The sequence below is a fragment of the Megalopta genalis genome, chromosome 5 (assembly GCF_051020955.1).
Source record: "Megalopta genalis isolate 19385.01 chromosome 5, iyMegGena1_principal, whole genome shotgun sequence".
NCBI lineage: Eukaryota > Metazoa > Arthropoda > Insecta > Hymenoptera > Halictidae > Megalopta > Megalopta genalis.
The window spans coordinates 10,103,123-10,124,213 of NC_135017.1; the positions used below are offsets into that span (position 1 = coordinate 10,103,123).

The 21,091-nt window shown below is 42.5% G+C and overlaps 2 protein-coding genes and 2 long non-coding RNA genes across 11 annotated transcripts; 2 read left to right on the forward strand and 2 right to left on the reverse strand.

The window, feature by feature from the left end:
• The first annotated feature begins 132 nt into the window (after positions 1-132).
• Positions 133-11,444, forward strand: Alh (coiled coil domain containing protein Alhambra). Of its 4 annotated transcripts, XM_033471620.2 has the most exons (14): positions 135-641; positions 935-1,014; positions 1,378-1,542; positions 1,610-1,807; positions 1,889-2,006; positions 2,178-2,545; positions 2,850-3,181; positions 4,046-4,528; positions 4,614-4,797; positions 4,899-5,106; positions 5,288-5,440; positions 5,515-5,779; positions 5,855-5,983; positions 6,309-11,444. In XM_033471620.2, exons 1-14 carry the CDS (start codon positions 533-535, stop codon positions 6,460-6,462), a joined length of 2,946 nt encoding a protein of 981 aa, XP_033327511.2. In that variant the 5' UTR covers positions 135-532; the 3' UTR covers positions 6,463-11,444. The 4 variants fall into 4 exon arrangements, with proteins under 4 accessions (XP_076378579.1, XP_033327511.2, XP_033327509.2 ...); XM_076522464.1 differs by having other exon boundaries at positions 133-641; positions 1,889-2,545; positions 6,435-11,444; XM_033471618.2 differs by having other exon boundaries at positions 1,889-2,545.
• On the reverse strand, positions 11,440-12,743 carry LOC143259564 (uncharacterized). Of its 2 annotated transcripts, none has more exons than XR_013033569.1 (4): positions 12,610-12,743; positions 12,422-12,498; positions 12,043-12,290; positions 11,440-11,934 (listed from the first exon to the last, which is right to left on the reverse strand). It is a non-coding gene; the product is annotated as an uncharacterized LOC143259564 (long non-coding RNA). The 2 variants fall into 2 exon arrangements; XR_013033570.1 differs by having other exon boundaries at positions 11,443-11,934; positions 12,043-12,157.
• LOC143259563 (uncharacterized) lies at positions 12,726-15,803 on the forward strand. Its single transcript, XR_013033568.1, has 2 exons — positions 12,726-12,865; positions 13,190-15,803. It is a non-coding gene; the product is annotated as an uncharacterized LOC143259563 (long non-coding RNA).
• Positions 15,797-18,247, reverse strand: Fer1 (48 related 1). Of its 4 annotated transcripts, none has more exons than XM_076522467.1 (3): positions 17,211-18,247; positions 16,724-17,091; positions 15,797-16,516 (listed from the first exon to the last, which is right to left on the reverse strand). In XM_076522467.1, exons 1-3 carry the CDS (start codon positions 17,480-17,482, stop codon positions 16,377-16,379), a joined length of 780 nt encoding a protein of 259 aa, XP_076378582.1. In that variant the 5' UTR covers positions 17,483-18,247; the 3' UTR covers positions 15,797-16,376. The 4 variants fall into 4 exon arrangements, with proteins under 4 accessions (XP_076378582.1, XP_076378583.1, XP_033327388.1 ...); XM_076522468.1 differs by having other exon boundaries at positions 16,721-17,037; positions 17,211-18,244; XM_033471497.2 differs by having other exon boundaries at positions 16,721-17,091; positions 17,211-18,244.
• Positions 18,248-21,091: the final 2,844 nt, after the last annotated feature.

A 21,091-nucleotide genomic window follows, 5' to 3' on the forward strand; every position in this document is an offset into this window, starting at 1 on the left:
TACTAACGTGTAGATCTTGATATGCAGTATATTGCATTCCAGGTGCCTGATTTCGGAACACGCTTTTCCAAGTCCGCTGCAGAGCGCGCGTCAGCGCGTGCGTAGACCCGCCGCGACACCAAAATAAGATGGCCGGTCAGCGAAACAAATAGAGCGCCGTTGTAAATAACAAACCGTCCGAGCACGTTCCTTTTCGGAATCGTCGACGCGATTAGGGGCTGCCGGGCAGCCAGGGATTGCCTCGGTGCCGTTGGTTCTTGCGACCGGTCACTCGGACCCGGTTTTCGAAGCCGTGTTGACCCGTCGCGGTGTGTGTCTCTCTTACGGGCCCACGATTCGCCTTACCAGTGTTGAATGCGTGACGCTGGTGCACGGGCTTCAAGGTACGCAGCTCCAAGGAGCCTGCCGGGCCGAGGACCAACCGAAGTCAGGATGCAACAGCGAGAGCGGGACAGTCTCGCGCCACGTCCTCGCCCACGGCTCGCCTAGCTCCTCATGCTAGTCTCGTCTTCCGAATTGCTTGGAGCACAGCATGAAGGAGATGCTTGGAGGGTGCTGCGTGTGTTCTGACGAGAGGGGTTGGACTGAGAATCCGCTGGTCTACTGTGATGGCCAGGGCTGCACTGTTGCTGTACACCAAGGTACAGACAACTAAACACTCTGGCAACATTGAACTCTAAGGCCTGCGAAGCCCCTGTACAATTACTGTACATCTGATCTAAGTAGAATCTGTTGAGCCTTTAGCACAAGAGACCTCAAAGTCTGTTTTGTATATTGTCATCTCTGTACGATGATGTTACTGGTCCTCAAGGGATCTAAGTACTCATAGAGCAGACATAGTACTTGGTCCCTTAGTGTCGAACTCTGGTGCCAGCTGTTTAATTATTTTTAGAGAGACTAATGAGCTAGTACTAATGTTATGATTATCTTGCAGCCTGTTATGGTATCGTTACGGTACCTACTGGGCCATGGTACTGCAGGAAGTGTGAATCACAAGAGAGAAGTGCACGCGTGGTAAGTTGAACACGTGTTGCAGTCACCCCCCCAGTACCTCTATATTTACACCATATCCATCAGAAACCTAGGTACAAGATTTTTAATGACTGTGCAGTATTTACATACCAAAAGGTCTCAAGAGTATATTTCTCATGGTCACTTACTAATTTAAAATTTATATTACTATGATTATAAGTCTTGATTAATAATACATCTTCTTCTGAAGAATATTCTCATCAATAATGGTAGTAAACTTGCATCAGCTCATTGTCATTGAAATTAACGAATGCAAATTGTATGTATATGTAGTACACAGTTCCTAAAAACAAGATGTCTAGCATTGATTTAAATTATGTAAATATTGTCTCTCATTTTCTACAGCGCTGCGAGTTGTGTCCGAGCCGCGATGGGGCTCTCAAGAGAACGGATCAGGCTGGTTGGGCACACGTGGTGTGCGCGTTGTACATACCGGAAGTACGGTTCGGTAACGTGACCACTATGGAGCCGATTATTCTGCAATTGATTCCATCCGAAAGGTTCAGCAAGGTAGGTTCAGTTTCTGTTGGTTTTATCAGATGTGGGAGCGTCGCATTAACGTCGGTGCTTGTTTCAGTCATGTTACATCTGCGAAGAGCAAGGAAAAGGTAGCAGAGCGAATGTGGGAGCTTGTATGCAGTGCAACAAGACCGGCTGCAGGCAGCAGTTTCATGTCACATGTGCTCAGGCTCTTGGCTTGCTCTGCGAGGAGGCTGGCAACTACCTCGACAACGTTAAGTACTGCGGCTACTGTCAGCACCACTATTCTAAGCTGGTACATAGACGAATCATCTCATAGGAACGTACACTATCGTCTTCTAATTTTTCTAATATCACGGTGTGATTGTATTTTCAGAAAAAGGGTGGTAACGTAAAGACGATACCACCTTACAAGCCAATACCAGCAGATAATGGCTCGTCAGACTCATCTCCTGAAAAGGAAGCCGAGACCCCGATAAAGTCTTCGTCAAGTGGTAAACGAAAGAGTTCAAGTTCCAAATCCACTACCAATTCTAAAAACAAATCCAATACTAGTCCAAGCCTAGAAATAAATGGCGTTGCTGATGACAAAACCAGCAGCGGCCGTAACACACCCAAAGAGACCACCACAAATTCCAGTAAATTCACCACTTCAAACTTCGTAGAGACAATCGTCACCCAATCGGAGAGCGTGTTCGGACATGACGGCACTGCCTCCACGACCGCCGTCCAGGCGATCAAGCCGGGATCGAACCCGAGCACCGGCCACAAAAACAGTGGACCGACCAAATCGAACTCGTCGACGTCCAACAAGGCGTCCAGCCACAGTAAAAAGAGAAAGACCGGGGCGCGCACGCCGACCGTGATAGGGAACGAGAACTCGAACCAATCGGTCAGCTCCGAGGCCAGCGGTTCTGTCGTGGTCGCTGTCAGCTCGATCGTGCAGCAGACTGTCTCCAGCAACAGCGTGCAGACTACCATAACCGAAGCCACCAGCCTGAGCACGACCACTGAGCCGGAAAAGTCCAAGAAGGTACAGTCAAGCTTTCCTTACGTTCAAAATTTTAATGTTAATCCTCAATTCTGATAGAAGTCCTCTATAGTAGAGCGCCTACGATTCTGGCAGAGCTAGTTACTAATAGAGATCCTATAAGCCTCATAGGTACTATGATTTTAGTAGAGATCTTGTGATCCTAACAGAAATCCAAATTTCTAATAAAGGTCCTATATAATGTTGATAGACTTCCTATGTTTCTAACACAGCTCCTAGATCTTAACGGAGGTTGCAACATCTGATAGAGGTCGTAAACCCTCTCTCGTTTTCGCGATATTTTCAGTTAAAGGTGGAGAGTCCTATCCAGTTGACGTCTAGCACTCCAGTCAGCACGGAAGCTACCACCACGCCTGTGATTATGGCAGTGACACAGTCCCAATCCTCCATCGTCACTCATTCTCCGACGACTACTTCCAACAGCATCGTCGTCTCCGTACCACTGACTGCTACCTCGTTACCCAACACTGTGCAAAGCGTGGTGACCAGTGCTCCTACTTTATACCAGCAGTTGCAACAAAGTATTATCACAACTGCGGCCGCCATGGAGCCCAGGACAAGTGCTATGCCGAACTCGGACCGATTCAGTACGGAGGAGGCTCCTGTTAAGAGATCTCGGTAAGTATTTTTATTCAAGTTCACTTTTTTTTTTTTCATTGTGCTGGACATTCTTCTTTCCTACAATTTTATATTTAAATTGTATACTTTGGGGTGTACATTTTTACTGAACCGTGAAACGAAATTCTAGTTTAGTTTACGTTTGATATGTTTCAAGCGGGGAAAGGTTTTTATCGACATATATTTGAGAAGTAAAGTGGTGGTTCTATTTGCTATTCCAAATGCGCGCCAAAATGGAAGGCATCAAAATGGCTGTCCTATTGGATAAACAAGCCAGTCCTCTCCTAACCTCGTCGCGAGTATAGTAAAAATTCCTCAGGTACAAAATTTTTATGATTCTCGAATTGATAGTACCCGGGGGAATTGTAGTTTCACCATGCTTGGATGGTTCTCCCGGACGGTGTCGTAACTAGGTGGTGATAATTGGATGGTGTTTATAGCAACATTGTGCTGCGTGAAAAGGCGAAATGATGTGAGATTATATTTTTCGATCCTTCTTATTTTGCGCCACGTTTATTCAGAAAACGCTAGCAGCACGCGTGGCCGAGTGAAAAACTGGTGATTTCGTAATCACTGTGTGACTGATCTGCTCCATTAAGGACACTGTGAGGTTATGTTTGCATCTTCTGCCTCAAGGGTCCTCAAGGGCAACGAACGAGGAAAAGGAGTAACGTGATGATTTAACCGCCAAAAGTTAATGGTCCGTTTGCATACCTCGAAAATGAAAAATTCCTCGAAATTTCAGTCGAGTGAATCACATAGGATATCTATGTTGTGCCAATTTTCCTTCAGCAGCAGAGTTTTCATTACCAGTTTTCTCTGATCTCTCAATCACCCAAAGTTCCTCTTTTCTTGTTTCTTCAGCTCTCAGTCATCGGACAAGCAGGAGAAATCTCGCAAACCAAAGAGGGGTTCCTCAAATAGCCAGCCAGCTCTGCAGCAGTCTCAACAACTGCCCCAGGTCCAGCAGCCGCAAGCTCAGTCTGCAGCCTCCTCTGTGGTAACATCGGTGTCCAGCAGTGCAGTGGTAACAACATCTAAAAGAGGAGGCAGGAACAATCATCAGACTCCTCCTCCCGCCGTAACTGTGGCACCTGTGCCATCCATCATACAGGGGCCCTCATTGACCGGTGGCCATTTTAGCAGTGTTAGTGCTGGGACTGCAAATGTGATGGGTCCCACCGTGAAGGAGTCACCTCCCAGCAGTCCTGGGTCTGAGAGCATGAGCAGCAACGGACCTGGAAGGCGGAAAAGGAAGAGTGCCAGTGCTGCCTCTACTACACCGATACCCTCTGCCTCCAGCACTCCGACCTTGACGAATCCTAAAGAGGAAAAGGATGTGAAGCTGTAAGTTTTGAGTCATTGTCATAATCCAGTTGTCCTTCACCTTGTACAATAAATTGTTCTGATATTTATTTGTAAATTGCCGCAGGTTTCAAAACGGTGTCAGTGCGCCGCATATGCTGGGCAACCAGCTCAATCCGACATCCACAATGGCGCAGAAGATGTCCGATACCCTCTCTCAAGAACTGGAGGCTCATTCTATTTTTACAGAGGCGAGCAACTCGACGACGAATCTGGTTGGGCCGCAGCTGCACAGCCGGGTCATCGCATCTGTATGTATTTTGAGAAAAGCGCATCGCACCTTCGCGTTCCGTGCATCTAAGAGAGTAGTTTCTAACAGTACGTATTTTAACATACGTCTATGCTTTACAAGCAGATACGATCGAGTCAAGCAGGTGCACCGCCCACGTCGTTCTCTTCAGTCTTCAACACCAACACGAACGCCAACACCAACATGGCTAGCACCGCTGGCAGTGCTTCACTAGGCGGTGGAGCAATACCTCAAACCCTGGACCAGCTTCTGGAGAGGCAGTGGGAGCAGGGCAGCCAGTTCCTAATGGAGCAGGCCCAGCACTTTGATAGTGAGTGTATGGCAAGGAAAAATATGCTTTCTGTCGCATGGGTTTGGAGAAATCGGGGATACCATCTGTTCACATGATTTTTGGTAACAATTGGATCACTTTGATGGGTTTAGCTTCCTGGTTTGGTGAATTTAATTTGTATTTCTTGACAAAGTGATTGATTTTTCAAATTTGTTCACAGTCGCTTCCTTACTGTCGTGTCTTCATCAGTTGCGAGCGGAGAACCTTAGGCTAGAGGAACATGTAAATAGTCTTTTACAAAGAAGAGATCATCTATTGGCTGTGAACGCGAGACTTGCTATTCCACTGACTACTCAGCCTAGCACCCACCCAGGTAAGTTATCCCCTCCTTATTGACATACTAGTTCCATAATTTGTGAAATAATTTCTCTGTTCAATTATTTTCAGCAAACAATATCCACCCAACGGTGAACCCATCGCACCCGAACATCCCCCACCCTGACGTCCCACCAGGTGCCGCGGCTCCAGTTCCAAGAGTAAATAGAGAACCGCGGGTGAACAACACGTACATGCCTCATTCCAGTTCTAGTAATCATTCGACAACTCTGGAGAACGGCTTGCCACCCGATCCATCCCCACCTGCGGCGGCTTCGCTGTCCCAGTATCAGCACAGAACGTCATTGGTCGCCCCTCAACCCAGCCCAACGATCAGGTAACGCCTCTGTCCCACGGATGGCGGTCTCCAAACAGGTGGTGCAATTCAATCTCTCTGCTTTGATCACCGTAGGCACAGTCCAGCCGGCAGCGCGTATCACCAAGGTCAGCCCAGCAACATAGTGTCACCTGTACCTGCCAGTAACCCTGGAGTCGTCAGGAACTCGTCAGTCACACCTGATCCGCTGCGTGGAGTACCAAGGTGAAGATAGGAGCCCCTTTTACTCTCAAGGGAACGTACCGAATTGATACAACGCCGATTTTTATGAAACTTTCGGTCGAGATAATCCTTAGAGCTATCTTGAGAGGTTAAAACCTGCCCCTAAAGTTGGGGTTGGGAACCATGTTTCGTCGAATATCTCGGAAATTATTAGAGCTTGAAGAGTAATTTAATTGCGAAGTTGTGTACTTTTAAATAAGTAATACAGTTGCACAACGTGATTTTGAATATCTTAATTTGTTTAAGCATAAGATTAAAATTTGGCACTTTCTGTTCCATTTTCCATTCAAATATTAATTGGTTGCAGGTCAGTGGCACAGTCATCGAGCAATTATATGTCGTCGATGTACCAACCCATCACTATGTCGAATCTTACAAGTAACCAAGTAGGTAATGTTCATAACCTTCATTCACATGGACCTTCTCCGCCCAGTCTCGGACCGCCGGGTAAGCCCAGCTGAAGATAGATGGACACATCGGGGAATGAGGATCGTGCTGTGTTCGTTGAGAGACGCGGTCAGTGATCGCTGGCCGAGAGAGAGCGCGACTGATCGCCTGGTCTTCGAAGGCATAAGTGATATACACCACTGTTAAACGAGAACCATCCGTTGCATTTACAATTTGACAAGGGGGACTTTTTCTAACGTGTCGTTTTTAACACACAATTTCATAGCAACGTTTTTCTACTAGGATGATTGGCAAAGGTGGCTAGATGTAGTTTCCAACGAAGATGGCAGTCAGTTTGTTGTTCTGTATTTTTTTTCTTTTTCTGTTTTAGTACGTCATGTTTCGTTTCTCGTTCGTTATATATATAATAAACACACAGACAGATACACATTCACACACACACACAAACACACCTTGGTTCGCGCGTCGTTGAAACACGTTTGAGACAATCTCTTCCTCATTTACGAGAATGAGCAGAGTAACGGCAAACGCAGATGTACAAATCTTAGTCTGTAAGATAATCTTACCGCGACGAGAATAGCAATAATATTTACAAGTAGGTGTACATTTTAATTGAAAGGTAATCTCTTTGTAAGTCCGGTGGTACGATGTCTCTCACCCATCGTGTTTTATATAGAGGCGTTTGTTGCTGTCGATCCAACAACTTTGACTTGTTTTTAGTTCGAGTGCTTCATCGGGCACTTCGGAGGACTTCCGGTACAGTTGAGAACCGGGAGACAAATTTTTTAGACAGGATTCAGCAACGATATTGGACGCTATGGATTTATTTATTTTTAACTAGTCCTGTTCCGCTTGTACAAGTCCTTCTGAGTACCCGCGACACTTCGTAGAATGGTAGACTGTTTGATTTCGTTTCGTTACAGTCTTCTATCACACTATCCGACTTGTTCCAGTGAGTCCTAGATTGCGAGAGGATCGTTCGAAATATTGTATTGAAAAATTCAATATGAAATATTACAAGCAATCCTATGGCATGTTAAAAAATTTAAAAATATGTGACTGATTACATTTGGTAAAACTTTGAATATTCAATTTAATTGGAACTCGTGGGGTAACGTGACGAAGCTTCGACCTGTCCCACAGTCGTCAACTGTATATTCTAATCTTATACATAAAACATAGTAGATGTACAACACGAGCACTGCCTTCCACCAATCGAGTGTCGCTGTGGGCTAGGACGACGCGATTGTTTTCTGACTTCGACTTCCACATGGTTGAAAGGAGCTTAACTTCTCTGATACTGGTTTCGTGATGTGTACCATAGGTTTCATTTCCGGTTCGCGTCCGTGTCGATAGCGACTGCACACTTTACTCTACGACTGCGACCTTCGTCGATCGCTGCAACGATAATTGTATGCTAGACATTAATCAAAACTCGTTAGAGGTGTGCTGGGACCTGTCCGTGGTCCCCACCGATAGTACTTTCGCTCAAGGGACTAGAATTCTTTGTACTACGAACACTTGGCGTAGTCCTATTGACGTTTGCGTGATTCTTGTTCCTCGAAATTAAATAGCACACGATTTCGAGGCTAATATAATAAGACTCTGATTAGATTAAATTTATTATATAAACTATAATAAGAACTTGTGTCTTGATACTAAAGTTGTGTTATTTTGTACATTAAAAATTGACGAATAGTTCCATTGTTTTGAAGAACAAGAATCACGCAGTGTTCACAATCAAGGAAAATCGTGGTTTGTCTCTTTTCTAATGATACAATTGGATTAGACCGGAGTGGAGCATCATAAAGGGGAACGAGAAATGATCAAAAATCTGTCTTTCCGACTCGAGAGTTGAATTCCAAATCGTTTTGTTCATTAAATGTCACTGCCTTGATAGACTTAGACTATTTAACTAATTTGATTTCGTTGCGGAAAACGAAGCTGCGCGTAGAGACGGTGACGTTCTGTTTACCGTCGTTGTGTTCCTTATCTTAATTTGTAGTTCATGGAAAGACGATTCGAGATTGCACACGCTGGTTGGTCTGGGAGTTTGGAGAAATCGATTCTCTATTTGGCGTGAATTCGAGGAGACTTTTAGGATAACGAGGACGATAGTGGTAGATCTGGAGGATGTCGAACCTTCGGTATAGCTCGTCACCACTCAGGGAAAATCGATTTACTATTACACGGAATTCGGTCGAGTTCTCTTCGTGCGCGGCTTGCTGCTATTTTGTAATATAAAAATTCAAAGATGGCCGTCGGTAGCTGTGCTCGGGGTCTCAGTAATAATCAGAATGGTTCGATCCGATCAAAATAAATTTATCTCGAACATTGTATATATTAATTATCGAACTAATTCCTTAGTCAAAAAATGTTAATTTGATTGGTCGGTCACAGAAATCCACGAACGTCTGTTAATATTTGGGAAAGTACATTTTATTATTCGTAGAAAAGTATAAATAAAAATATGTTAACATTTTTGTAGCATCTCTGATTTCAGTTAAAAAGGTCGTAATCATTTTATATCTATATTGAATGGATCATGGACAGTTTTGCTTTTCTATACAAAACAGATGTTTCTGTATTTTTGGAGAATCGTTGAATGCATATTTCGCATATATTCCAAACGTAATTGGTTTTACTTTGATATTTTACTACGAAAAAATAATTTATACGTTAAACTGTGACTCGTTGAGGACACCTAATCGACGACCTTGAATGTTCGGAGGGACTTCGATGGAAAAAGAAGAAAATTGCTAGAAAAAAAATGAATTATAAAATAATAATATTAGTGTACGTCGAGGACGAGAGCGCGTGTATACCGATGGAAGAGTATTTTATGCATTTTCATTGTAGTGTCGCTGTACATTAAGAGCGAATCTATGCGGTGCGTGCGAGTTATGCGACACTGAGAGAAAAGAATAGTCCGAGGACAAAAATCGTAGGAATTATAGTAACAAAAAGAAATGGTAGAAAGAAAGCAATGCGAATAATATTTTTCCACAGCAGACCGTGCCAAATTTTTGTGATCGAATCATTGAGGATCTCTTGATCATTTGATCAAGATTTTGGGCCAGGCCTTTTCATCCGAGAAATGTACATGAATTTTGAAAAAAAAATGAAAAAGAACATTCGAACCCATCTGTATTTCGTTAATCACGCTGCAGTGGCAATTATATATTTCCTACGTTCGCTTTCCGATTGCTGTACAAATAAATTATTGTGTTCAGTCATTGATCATTGAAGCTCTTGGCAACTCATCATGATTTCTCAAACGAACGTGTCGATCATCAGACAAATATTTCCTTCGTTACAGATATCACTTAGGCAAATTGTATAATAATGAAATGTCAGTCGAATCGCTGGTAGAATTCGTTAGAGTCGTGCGTAGACGTTCCTGTAAACTGGAGCTGCGAATTTTTTAGTTTCAATTCCAGAGAAAATATTTTAGATCGTGCAGTGCTTTAGTCGGGCCTCGGCAATGCTTTGATTGACCGAAATCTTGGCACACACCGTGAAATTTTGATACTCGAGAATGCGACACGTCGCTGTCGAACCAAAGTAACTGCTGCATTGTGGATCTCCATGCATCTTCAGTAATGATCACTTTTTATTCATCATACAATATTTCTAGAAGCTTTTCCTAAGCTTGTGGAATTTTTCTCTGGGTACAAAGTAACCTGCGATTATTAGCCGAAGGCCGCCATAGTTACTTTTTAATATTTCTGTTGCAAGAAATAATTTATAAAATAATTTAACAAAATTAAATAATATACTAATGCTCTTAAATTTTAGTTTTAATTCGTTGAGTTGTTATTTATTTTTTAGGGATTATATAAATTGTAAAACGTTTAATAAAGATCGCTTTGAGATCCGCAGGGCAGTGATTAGCGTGCGCGAGCGTGTTTTCATTTTTCTACGAGGAAGCGAACTAAACTATTCCAGACAGAGAACATTGTAAAAAAATAATTGGGTCTTGAGCCGGAGAACGTTCGCCGTAGTGCACCTGCAGGTTTTCCCAAGAATCGCATGTCCAAAAAAACACTGTAATTAAACCCGAGAGACTCGAAATCCGTGCGAACGCTTGGGACAGACTGCAAATCATGTAAAGGGCGCTAGATATTCATGTAAAAACAAATAAAAGGCAAAGGGTGTTTTGCTCGTTGAGTATCGGGACGATTCAAAGACTCGGAATTGATCGTGATCTTTTGTATATTTTTCAGGAAACAAGGAGAAATAGGAAAACGATACAGGCAGCTAAGCGATCGGGCCCAATGGTCTTTGAATCGTCTCGCGGACCGTATGTCTGTGTCGTAACCCTTTATGTATGATTGAGAAAAATTATGCGGACCGAAATGCCATATGTATTTCCACAGGGGACAATTTTCTATCGACAACAAAAAGTCTGATTGTTTTTTAATAAGCTGACGTATCCGTGTCATTGGACGCCTCGTTCGTCTCTGATGGTATTGTTCTTGAGTCGGTGGAACGTTGGTGTTCAACAATCAGTATAATTTCTTAAAACCATATTTTTAATTATTAGAGGATTTTTTCAATTTTTCTAGAACTTTTACCAGGCTTGAAGTAATATAATAGCGATGCTATGCAATGTTCTCTATCTCTCTGTCTTCAGTAAAATATTTTTGCTTACGAATCACTTTTCCTATTTCGTTGAATTAATTGTAGAGATTTAACACCGACTCAAAAACGAGAAATAAGAAGCCATAGCCTGCTTCGGATGCCTAGAACGTTTCATTTTTATACCAACATCTTGATAAGAGATTTACACCGTAAAATTAAGGAACAGCGTCTATTGGCCCAGGGGCGAACGGGGATGGAAATTCACCCCTGAAGAGCGACAACGGTTCTGATCACGCACGAGGAAACTCGGAGCTGTCAGAAACGTTGTCTTGGAGTCGCGTGGATTGGTTCCGGATCCAGGGATGTAAATCATTGTGCGATACCGTTTTGTAATGTATCTGTGCATACGGAAGCATGTAATAAAAGAAGACTAAATGATTACGACTACAAACATTTTTATCGATCATTGCCAACCAAAGTTCAATTCTAGTCCTTAAATTATTTTTGATACAATACCAATGATCAATCTGAAAAATATCCACAAAATCTAAGTACATAATTAAATTAATGATACTGACACTAGAAAGTTAAAATTCATCGTAGTGAATGGTATTTTGATTCTTTTGGATCCCAAAGTTTCTTAAAAATCTAATTTGTTCGATTATATATTACAATGAAAATGTGTATTTTGAATGTTAGTAAAAATTCAATTTTTTCTTCAAGTTCTTCTTATTAGCTTTTCCTACTTATTTTGTTTCCACTGCAGACTATTTTCTTTTTGTTCCGTAATTTATGTTTCGATGGGATGAGAATGTGGCGAGGAACATTTGCTACAGGACAGAAGTCCCTGCATTGTTGCTAATTGTAAGAATGCAGAGAAATCCGTGGAGTTTGCCTCGGTGCCGGCCAACCATCGTGGGAAGTCTCACCTGCGACCTCGTCTGCGGCGAATCAATATTACACGAATGTACGAATACACTATGGTTCATGGATAACGCTGCTAGCTACTCTGCTATCAGGACACTGTTGTTCCTTATCAATCTACTGACCTCGAGCAATAAGAATCTTCATTCTGCAATATTCAGCTCTTTCATGGACACCTGTCGACGCAATCAATTGCATTTCCTTTCCCTGGTCTCGTATCCGTTTATACAGGGTGTGTCACTGGTTTTTGCAAAATCAGAAAAATGTTCCTACTCAATGAACATTCAATAGCTTGCTATATCTAGTTTTTCTCGTTGCATGAATCCTTAGAAAAATTGTTTCAGGCTTATTCACATTTGCTTCGAATGTGACACTAAAAAGTAGCTTGCTGTGACTTTATTTGAATACATAAGATCAATTTAAATTCAATGTCGATCATAGTCTCTATTCGCTCTCGATGTGAATCTAAATATCTAAATTTTTAACAACGTTCTGTAATGTTACCTGCATTTTCATAAAATCAATACAAATTCAAGGCTCCCCACTGCCGTAATTTTTTATAGTACTCCAGATTATGGTCCCTACAGTTGAAGAGAAGAATATTAAAAATTGTACCACGATACAGAGAACAGCTATGAACTATTGTCCAGGAGAAGATACGTCGGTTAGGGGTAGGCGCGAAAGTTCAATACCTGAGGTTGAACCTAATCGGCTCGAACGTCACGGGACCGTGGCACCGTGAAAATTAGCAAACCATAGAATCGCTTGCGCAGCCCCTTCCGCGTATTGGAGCCGCATTAAGAGCACCCTCTTGTCACGAGGGTGGCACTTGCGTAGATCCACGCAGCTGGAGTGACACACAAATAAAGTATTAATTCTCAGCTCGTCTCGTAATGGAGGCGAGTCTCTCAACGCTCTCTACACTTTGTTCAAACTCGTCTTCTCTCGGTATGTATTCATTGGATGAACTTTGAATCGATAGGGGATGACGCTTCAAAAATTTAAACCATGAAAATATAATCCTTCGTAGAACAAACTAATTTATTCCTTTGCAACATTTGCTATTTATTTTTTTTAAATCACTTATATTATCTTTTTATTTTATGTTTTGCTGAGTGTAAAATATAAGTACAAATTATGCTAAAAGTGTATCAACACTCAGGGGTATAAAAGATCCGAGAATTAGACCATTATGTTTTGCTGAATTGATTAATATTAATTGCTTGAAATGTAGCACCATTTTCTTGGAGACCATTTATTTCTTCATTGCAGAGTAATGACAATCAAATCAAGTGTTATATTGTCTCCCTTGACAATCGTATGGAGGGTATTATGGGGGGCACTACAAGCGTGGAAGTAATCCAGAAGGGTCCAGGGGTCGATGATTCTGCCGGAACTTCAGAAAACACCCCCTGGCCGCAGCTGGCCCAGGTATTTGCGTGCCCCAATTTTTCAGTGTACCGTTGTGGATGGTGGGGAAGATCCAGAAGTAGGGTGGTCGGCTGCTCTCTTTTGCTGTCTGCACCCTTTTGAGCCCTCCTGGGCTGTAATGGAACCCCATCGTTTTACCTTTAGGTGTAACACCCTTAATTCCATCTACCTAGACGACACAGCAATCTTCTTTGTTGTATCGTTTCCAATAACCTTGTCACTTGTCTTCGATTTCACAATGACTAGGAGATATGTTATCAATGACATCAATATGCATACATATGTAAATATATTACATAAATATTAAAAATATGATGTTATTTTGTATGAATGTCTGTAAGAATTTGTTAGAAGGTGTATCTATATTTTGAAGTGATGGTTTTAAGGTCGATCAGATTCATGTATCCTAGAAGACAGAAATCTCACAGGATCAGGAAGGATTACGCTGCAAATGGCAAACATTGCTCAAGATTATCGCGAGAGGATATTGCTGCTTTACTCTATATTTATGTGGCAGAGCATTTATGGGGCACGAGTGGTCGAGACGAGGATGATAAGGGCAGGTGTATGAACACACCTGCGTCAATCGTAGATAACATTTGAACCACTTTCGATGAACCGATAAAATCCACCCCTCTAATCGTACACTAATCTTCTGTATTATTTAGTTCCTGTAAATGTCGTCTGTTTATCGTTACGGGAGGCACATGGTTCGACCATAATTACTTCTGCCTACGTGACATGTAAAACGAAATACTGTGTCCTGCAAAATTCCAAAAGATGAATCCTTTTTAATTTAATCTTTTATCTGATTTTAATTTCTTCTTTGCAAAGATTTTAGCATTAAAAAAGGAACTTCTTTTAATTTTAATTTTTCCTGTGACATGTAATCTGATTTTCATTCATTCATTCTCGTTCCTTATTGCAAGGGATTCAGTGAGAGATATTATTGTACTTTTTTTAAATCGTGAGGTCTTTCTCTTAATTTTTGCTGTCACATATATAGCAGTATTTTTATTTACTTTAAATTTCTCAAAGTACTTAACCGTATATATTTTTATTACTTTTTTATTATCGTATGGGAAACAGCACGTTTGACATTTTAACGTTGCTACAATGATCCGAACAGCTACTAATTTTTATTTATTTAAAATTACAGGAGCAAAGCAATTTCTTGAATTTTCTGGGACAATCTATCGAGTTTAGTGGATGCTGGAGGAACGGAGCGAAGAAAAAGAGGAAAGCAAGGATGCTGGCGTATGGTGAAGGGCTCGGGCTCGATTCGTCCCGCGGGCCGAGCGTGTATCGTCCCTAATTGTCCACAAATCGACGGCCACCCTCGATTTCCGAACCGTTAAGTACAACCACCCCTGGGAGGCTGCGGGGCGTTCCGCTAGCTCTGTCGAGGGGGTCTGGATACAACAGAGCAGAATATGGATTCAATTACACCTCTTTGTGCCGCGGTGTCTATAAACAATGCTGTTTTCACAGCTGATAGTGACCCACGTTTGTCTGCGGGTTGATGGCTCACCCGCTGTACACGTCCCTCTTTTCTAAACTTTCGCTATCACATTCGCCATCCAAAATTTTAAAAAAGAATTCCCAAGTAACTAAACATTGTCATGAAATAATTTCAATTGTTGCAATCACGGCTTCCATATTCATTACCTTTCGTTAACCTCCATTAGCTTCCATATTTATTAACTATCATTAGCTTTTATTAGTTTCAGGTACTTGAAGATCGCAGCCACTCTTCAAGATTCAACCTCTCCGCCGTTGAAATAAATCGGGCACGGAATCCAGCTAATTATGTACAATAATGTGTATACTGAATATCGACAGAGACCGCTCAAGTGGAAAATTGAAAATCCATTTTGCAGTACTTGGGGCAATGATAATAGCAATCACGCTGTACTTTTGCAGGGACAAAGTGTCTGCGAAAACACTCCTTATTAACTGTGGAGGCTAGCCTGAAGGAAACTCGGGTAGGTAGTTCATGTTGGAAAAGAACGAAGAGGGAACGGAGAATGCCGTGGGAAGATCCGCAGCCGGCGACGCCATTACTCCCGCGTCGCAGGACGTCGCGACGCCGCATTATCGACGTACCGCCCACCATTCGCTGTCTTTCTCGTTCTCCTTCTCTAGCGCCTCTCTCTTGGACGAATTGCAGCAGAGAATTTGGCGGAGTTTCTGCCCTCTCACCATGGCCACCATTTCATGTTTGTTCGTTGAACAACAACTTTGGAATTTCTGCTTGAAGTCTACAGAATTTGTCTTCGAAGTCCGCATAATTTATTCACGAAGTATGCGGAATTTCTTAGTTAAAAATCTGCAGAATTTCTGAATTAGAATAAATTGAAAATAGTGGTAGAGGAAAGTTTGGAAAGTCTTGAAAATTCAGGAAGCAGTCTTATAGATTAGGGTATGTCGAATAAAAATTGCTGGAAATTTTGAACTCCTTGAACCTACTTTATTTGACTCCATTCGCAAGAATGATGACACCATCTTCATTGCTTCTCACGTACAAACGATACTCACTTAAATTAGTTATTCCTAGCAGTGTCCTGTAGGTATGTACAATTGTAACATGTGTTCACGCGAATTCTGCCGGTACATTTTGCCATTCGCTTAGATCGTCTTTATTGCCAGGGAGAAAGTAAAAGAATCCCGACAGAATTTTCGCAGATTCGCTTCTATCGCGGAAAATTCTCTGCAGTTTACAATTAGAAACTCCTTCGTTTGCCTTCGATTAAAATACTTCAGTTAAATACTCTTAACAATAATAATACTGTGGACCGTAATCTGACTAGATTGAAAACTAGCTTCGACTTTTATAAAAACAAAAAATTGCACGCCGAAAATCATTGCTTAAATGAGTCGACAAATTTTTAACTTAATTTCGAGACGAAAAGTATTCGTTAAATTATTTTTAGAAGAACCAAGGGGTAAACGATTGTAAAACGACTAGGCCCTATTTGTTCTTAAACACTAAATAACACTGGGACTCGATGATCAAGTCCTGAACAGTCTATTCAAACGTCGTGCTGTTCTTCGATGTCCTTGGATCCTCAGGTGTCCACACTTTCGCGTACATCGTCCCATTCGGCGAGATGTCCGATTTCCTGGACCAGGAAAGCGAGTGGAAAATAAAGGGATTTCCCTCACTGCCTGAAATTTAATTGTTCCAATAACTAACAAACCACTGATCCCCGAAATTAACTTCCCAAAAAACAGTGACCCTAATCTCCAGATTTTTGTAGCAACCCCGTCTCTTCTATTAATTTCTCAGGTAGTTAAATAATTTTTAAGAACGCTCCGAACTAATCGATGAAAAGAGAATAAGAAAGTGTGTGCGATTGGTATTGGCCTCACCACGAACTATGATCTTCTTCGAGTCGTCTCGACCGGAACACCTCGACAGTCCACCATTTCCTGTCAGTGTATCGTTCCCAGTGTCAGCTCTGACCAATTCATTAAGAAACTTGATGTAGCCGATCGCCAATTTCAAGGTGTCGACCTTGGACAGTCTTTTCTCGTACGGCAACGTAGGTATGTGAGCCCTTAGGCCCTCGAACGCGTCGTTTATGTTCTGCATTCGTCTCCTCTCCCTCATATTCGCAGCTTGCCTCTGTTGCACTGCCTGCCTTGGACTCTTCCCTGATCCTCCATTACGCCTGCTACTCTGATTTCTTCTGGAAACAATCGTTCCATCCTTGTTAATTATTTCCTCCAACTTCTGGTAGCTTTAAACGAAAATATTAACAAACGGTCAATGGGAATATTAAGGAGACTTAGCTGGATGTCGAGCGAGTGCAACAAAATTAAACTTCTTGGCGCGGGTCATATATAGGTCGATACTTACTCTCTGGTATGGTTCTCCTGATCGCTGCTGTATGCACTCTCGTTGTCACTGCTGTTCTCGTCGTAGAGGTAAATCTCGCTGCCACTGGAGCTGCCGGTGCTACCAGGAGGATGCGAAGCCAGTTGCGAAGGTATGGAGGGTAGTGTAGCCGTCGTCGGTGCACCGCAATGGGGTGGCAGAGCTGGGATTGCTGGGTTACCCAGGAAGCTGTGCGCCTCGTAAATGTACTGGCGGTTCATCATGTCCAGTTCGATATTGTCCATCGAATACATCTTGAACTTGTTCTGTCCTTCGACTGGTAAAGACACACACAGCGACTAGAACCCTCGACTGGATAAAACTGTTCGAGAGATAGGTCTTCTTCGTTCGCTACATCATCTTCTGGCGAAGTACCGGAATTGTCGCGTTTGTCCAAACACTGAAGTGCCCTTCGGTACTGTTGACTCAATCACACTGGGATTAGCCGATCATCTCCGCCAGAATTCCACCGCACACACCCTCGATCACGTCCGGAGGATCTAGCGATCCTATCAGGGACACGTGTCCCCGCCGCGTGCTGGCAAATACTTCTAAACAGCGGCACGTGCTGCTCCGGACCCAAGACACGTGGCCAGATTTGTTGGGATAGTTATCTGAGCACTGCACAGGTTCTCCAGGTACCTTGATCTCCACACGATCCAGGATCAGTCGTCTTCATTCTCGATCCTAGCTTCCACGAAGACATCATTAGACTCCATCGTCCTCTATAGCATTACTCCTTCAATCTTTGGCATAATGTGCTATGTTTATACAATTGTAATTATGCGTTGTTGATCTGCCAGAGTTTGGATCGCTATGTTGTAACCACTGCTAATATTGTTAATATTTCCTTAACTTTTACACCACCATGATGACACTGACGACGAGCATTCTTTTTTAGATTTTGATGGAATTGGAGATCGGTGTCTGGGAAGTTGAAACAGAGAGGGACCGGTCATGTTCAGGGACTCCGGGTGAACATTTTGCCTCGGTTGATACACTGTAACTGAAAGGGAACAGCGGATGAAGGCGGAATCCAGTAGCAGGGGTTGATAGTTGGTTCGCTACCCTATTCGTCGGTCTGAACGCTGGCGGAGCCTGCCACCCCCGGTTGCCAGGGTGCTCGGTCCGCCTCTTCATCGATCTGATAAAGAGTGCTGAGCCTCCCGGTATTGGATAACTCGCGGAAAAGTCGGCAATGACAATCCGAGTCCGGCGAATTTGTGTATCGAATTCTGCCCATGAACTTCCCCTTCAAACCTCCAGCAACTTTGTAAAGATACCTCGCGAATAGAAAACTTAGAAAGTCGTCAAATAACCATTTCAGCATTGTGTTCAGGGTGTCCATTTGAAAACTTTAAATCTGTGTATCTCGAGAACTCCACAGTTTTGGGAAAAATGTTAAATACAAGGTTACTCGACTTCACTATTCTCTCATTTTATCTGAAAAGCGTTCGCGTCATTCTTAGTTCGAATAATCAAGGTTCCTTTATATATCGCAGAATTTTTGGATTCTTTTATGTATCTCAGTTTCGGGCCAGACTCGATCATTTCCTTCATCATTTATGGACGACTACCCAGGGCCGGAAGCACGAGGAAACTCGAGGCTAATACAATTTCACGGCGTAGCTGGCGAAGAGAGCATCAATGAATCGAAGGTGCAATGGCGAAAGAAATTGCTGGCACGTGTCGTTGCACGTGCGCCAGGAGCGCAAGGGTTCGTCGAGGGTTAACCGCTGCGGCGACATTTGGCCCAGGCCGCAACGTGTAATTATGGGCCTGGTAACAGGTCAATCTGATTTTCCGGGGCGTTATTACCGTACCGCGAAATTTCTATTATTTAATAGGCTCGGCTGTCGCGACAATATGTTCGCCGGAACTCCGTTTCGTATCGTGGAAATTGCATGGTTGCAATCGTGTGCAGTTTGTTGAGACTGGTACCTTTTGATTCATGATAATAACGCCTGACGATTCTTTGTTTCCCAGAACTTTGTCTGATGTAGAAGTGTACTTGAGTAATTTTTTTAAGCAAGCGTATGAATTGCTACTGTTGTATTGTATATTTTTGTACGTTGAAATTATAGATATAATGTTTCCAGCTGCTCCCATTGAGTTGCCGACAGAGTACGTAAAGCATTCCCCATTATCAGAAACCTGAAAGTATATTAAACGTCCATTCAGGGCTGGCAATTAACACAGTTGTAATTAGGAGGGTTGCAGGGGTGAATTATTCGCTCCATCTGGTGTTACGTTCCGGTGGAAATCGTGAAGGAGATTTGTTTCCCACGAATGCAATTTAGATGGACAGGAAGTGAATGATGAGAAAAATTTATTTCACCCCACGTGTAATGTATTTGTTTATTGCTTTGTGAGAGGAGACACATGAATTATTTTAAACTGAGCATTTTATTTTTGTACAACTGGACACTCGAAGATGCAGGTGCTGAAGATTGCGAAAAAATCGATTTGCAGATCGGAAACCGCATTCAGATTTAATCCGTAACGAAAATAGGAGGTCGAGGGGACAGGTCCATTGTACGCTGCCGAATTTTTGATCCTCGAGATTGAGAGATAACCGAAGGGGATCAGATTTAAATGGCAAATCCTTGCACACGTGTGCGAGCTTCCAAGTGTTATCTCTGAATGGGCTGAGAAATAATTCTAATGCAATTAGAACATAGTGTACCTCTTTGCAAAATAACTACTATATTTTTTATAAATAGTGAGAAAACGTGTGATTAAACTTTTCTACCGGTTTTTATTTATTTAAAAATGTGTTCATAATCTGGAAGCTCCTCTCGTGTGCGAACTCATCCCTGCTTAGAGGTATACCCGCCCCATGCACAACCGATTTTCCATGGCACATCCTTGCACCCGTGGTCCCAAGTCCAACACCTGGTAGTCGGGACAACCCCGTGAACATCCTGGTACCCACTCGAACGGTCCCTAAGTGTCTATTAATTTATACTCAGCGGGAGTGTGAAATCGATTTATACACTCGGGTCTCGATTCATTATTTGTGAGCATATATCATCCCCTTCCGACAATAGAAAACATTGTCACGACGCATCTAAAAATTTCACAGAAATTATATACTTGAAATGAAACCACGGACCATTGGAAAAATCAGATCCAGTAAAACTTATTCAAATACTGACGAAGATAAAACAAAACCATATGTTGAATTGTCTTCAATATTATTAATTCAAATATAGTATTCCCAATATATTAAAGCTATATTATATTACAATAAAGACATTTCTATGTAGCTCCTGTAGTTTATATATTTTTCTTCCCCAATGTTTGGTGCGGTTACGTCGTGTAAAATGCTCAAGGCTACCGGCAGCGTTACAAAGCAAAAAACTTTCTAATGTCTATGGGGCACACCTTACACAATATTTGTCCCAAAACATCCGGCGAACGATTGAGGGTGTAATCAAGCGGGCTGTTCGCATCGCGGCTAATTTAACCATCAGTCTGTCTCGGCAAATTCCTAGCCACCTGTCTAATATTCACTCTTGCATCCGTTTCCGGTATGCTTGGGGGATGTTACCCCCTGCGGTGTCCTCATACACGACCCCATGAACGTTCCATGGCTCGGTGCGGTGGCACCTTCACCCTCGATATCCCATAAAATCGATTCCGTTATCATTCGATAGGTCCGAGCTACCTGGAGTTTTTAGGACAGATGGATGTTGGGGCGGATAATAGTCTCTGCACAAACGAACATAATTTCCCCCATGGGAATCAGCTGAGAATTATTCTCACCGATCGAGATGTATTTGTATATATTGAGATTAGAAGATCCTGCTATCTTCCCGCTGATCTGCGTAGGTTGAATGGAACGTTTAATTCCTGAATGC

Bases quoted from the DNA above. Each gene is read 5' to 3' on its own strand.
- Alh (XM_033471618.2), top strand. From the start codon at position 533: ATGAAGGAGATGCTTGGAGGGTGCTGCGTGTGTTCTGACGAGAGGGGT. The intron at 4,798-4,898 runs GTATGTATTTTG...ATGCTTTACAAG, and splicing joins ACAGCCGGGTCATCGCATCT to CAGATACGATCGAGTCAAGC. The intron at 5,780-5,854 runs GTAACGCCTCTG...TGATCACCGTAG, and splicing joins CAACCCAGCCCAACGATCAG to GCACAGTCCAGCCGGCAGCG.
- Fer1 (XM_033471497.2), bottom strand. From the start codon at position 17,482: ATGTATTCGATGGACAATATCGAACTGGACATGATGAACCGCCAGTAC. The intron at 17,092-17,210 runs GTAAGTATCGAC...TTTCGTTTAAAG, and splicing joins CAGGAGAACCATACCAGAGA to CTACCAGAAGTTGGAGGAAA. The intron at 16,517-16,720 runs GTGAGGCCAATA...ATTAAATTTCAG, and splicing joins GAAGAAGATCATAGTTCGTG to GCAGTGAGGGAAATCCCTTT.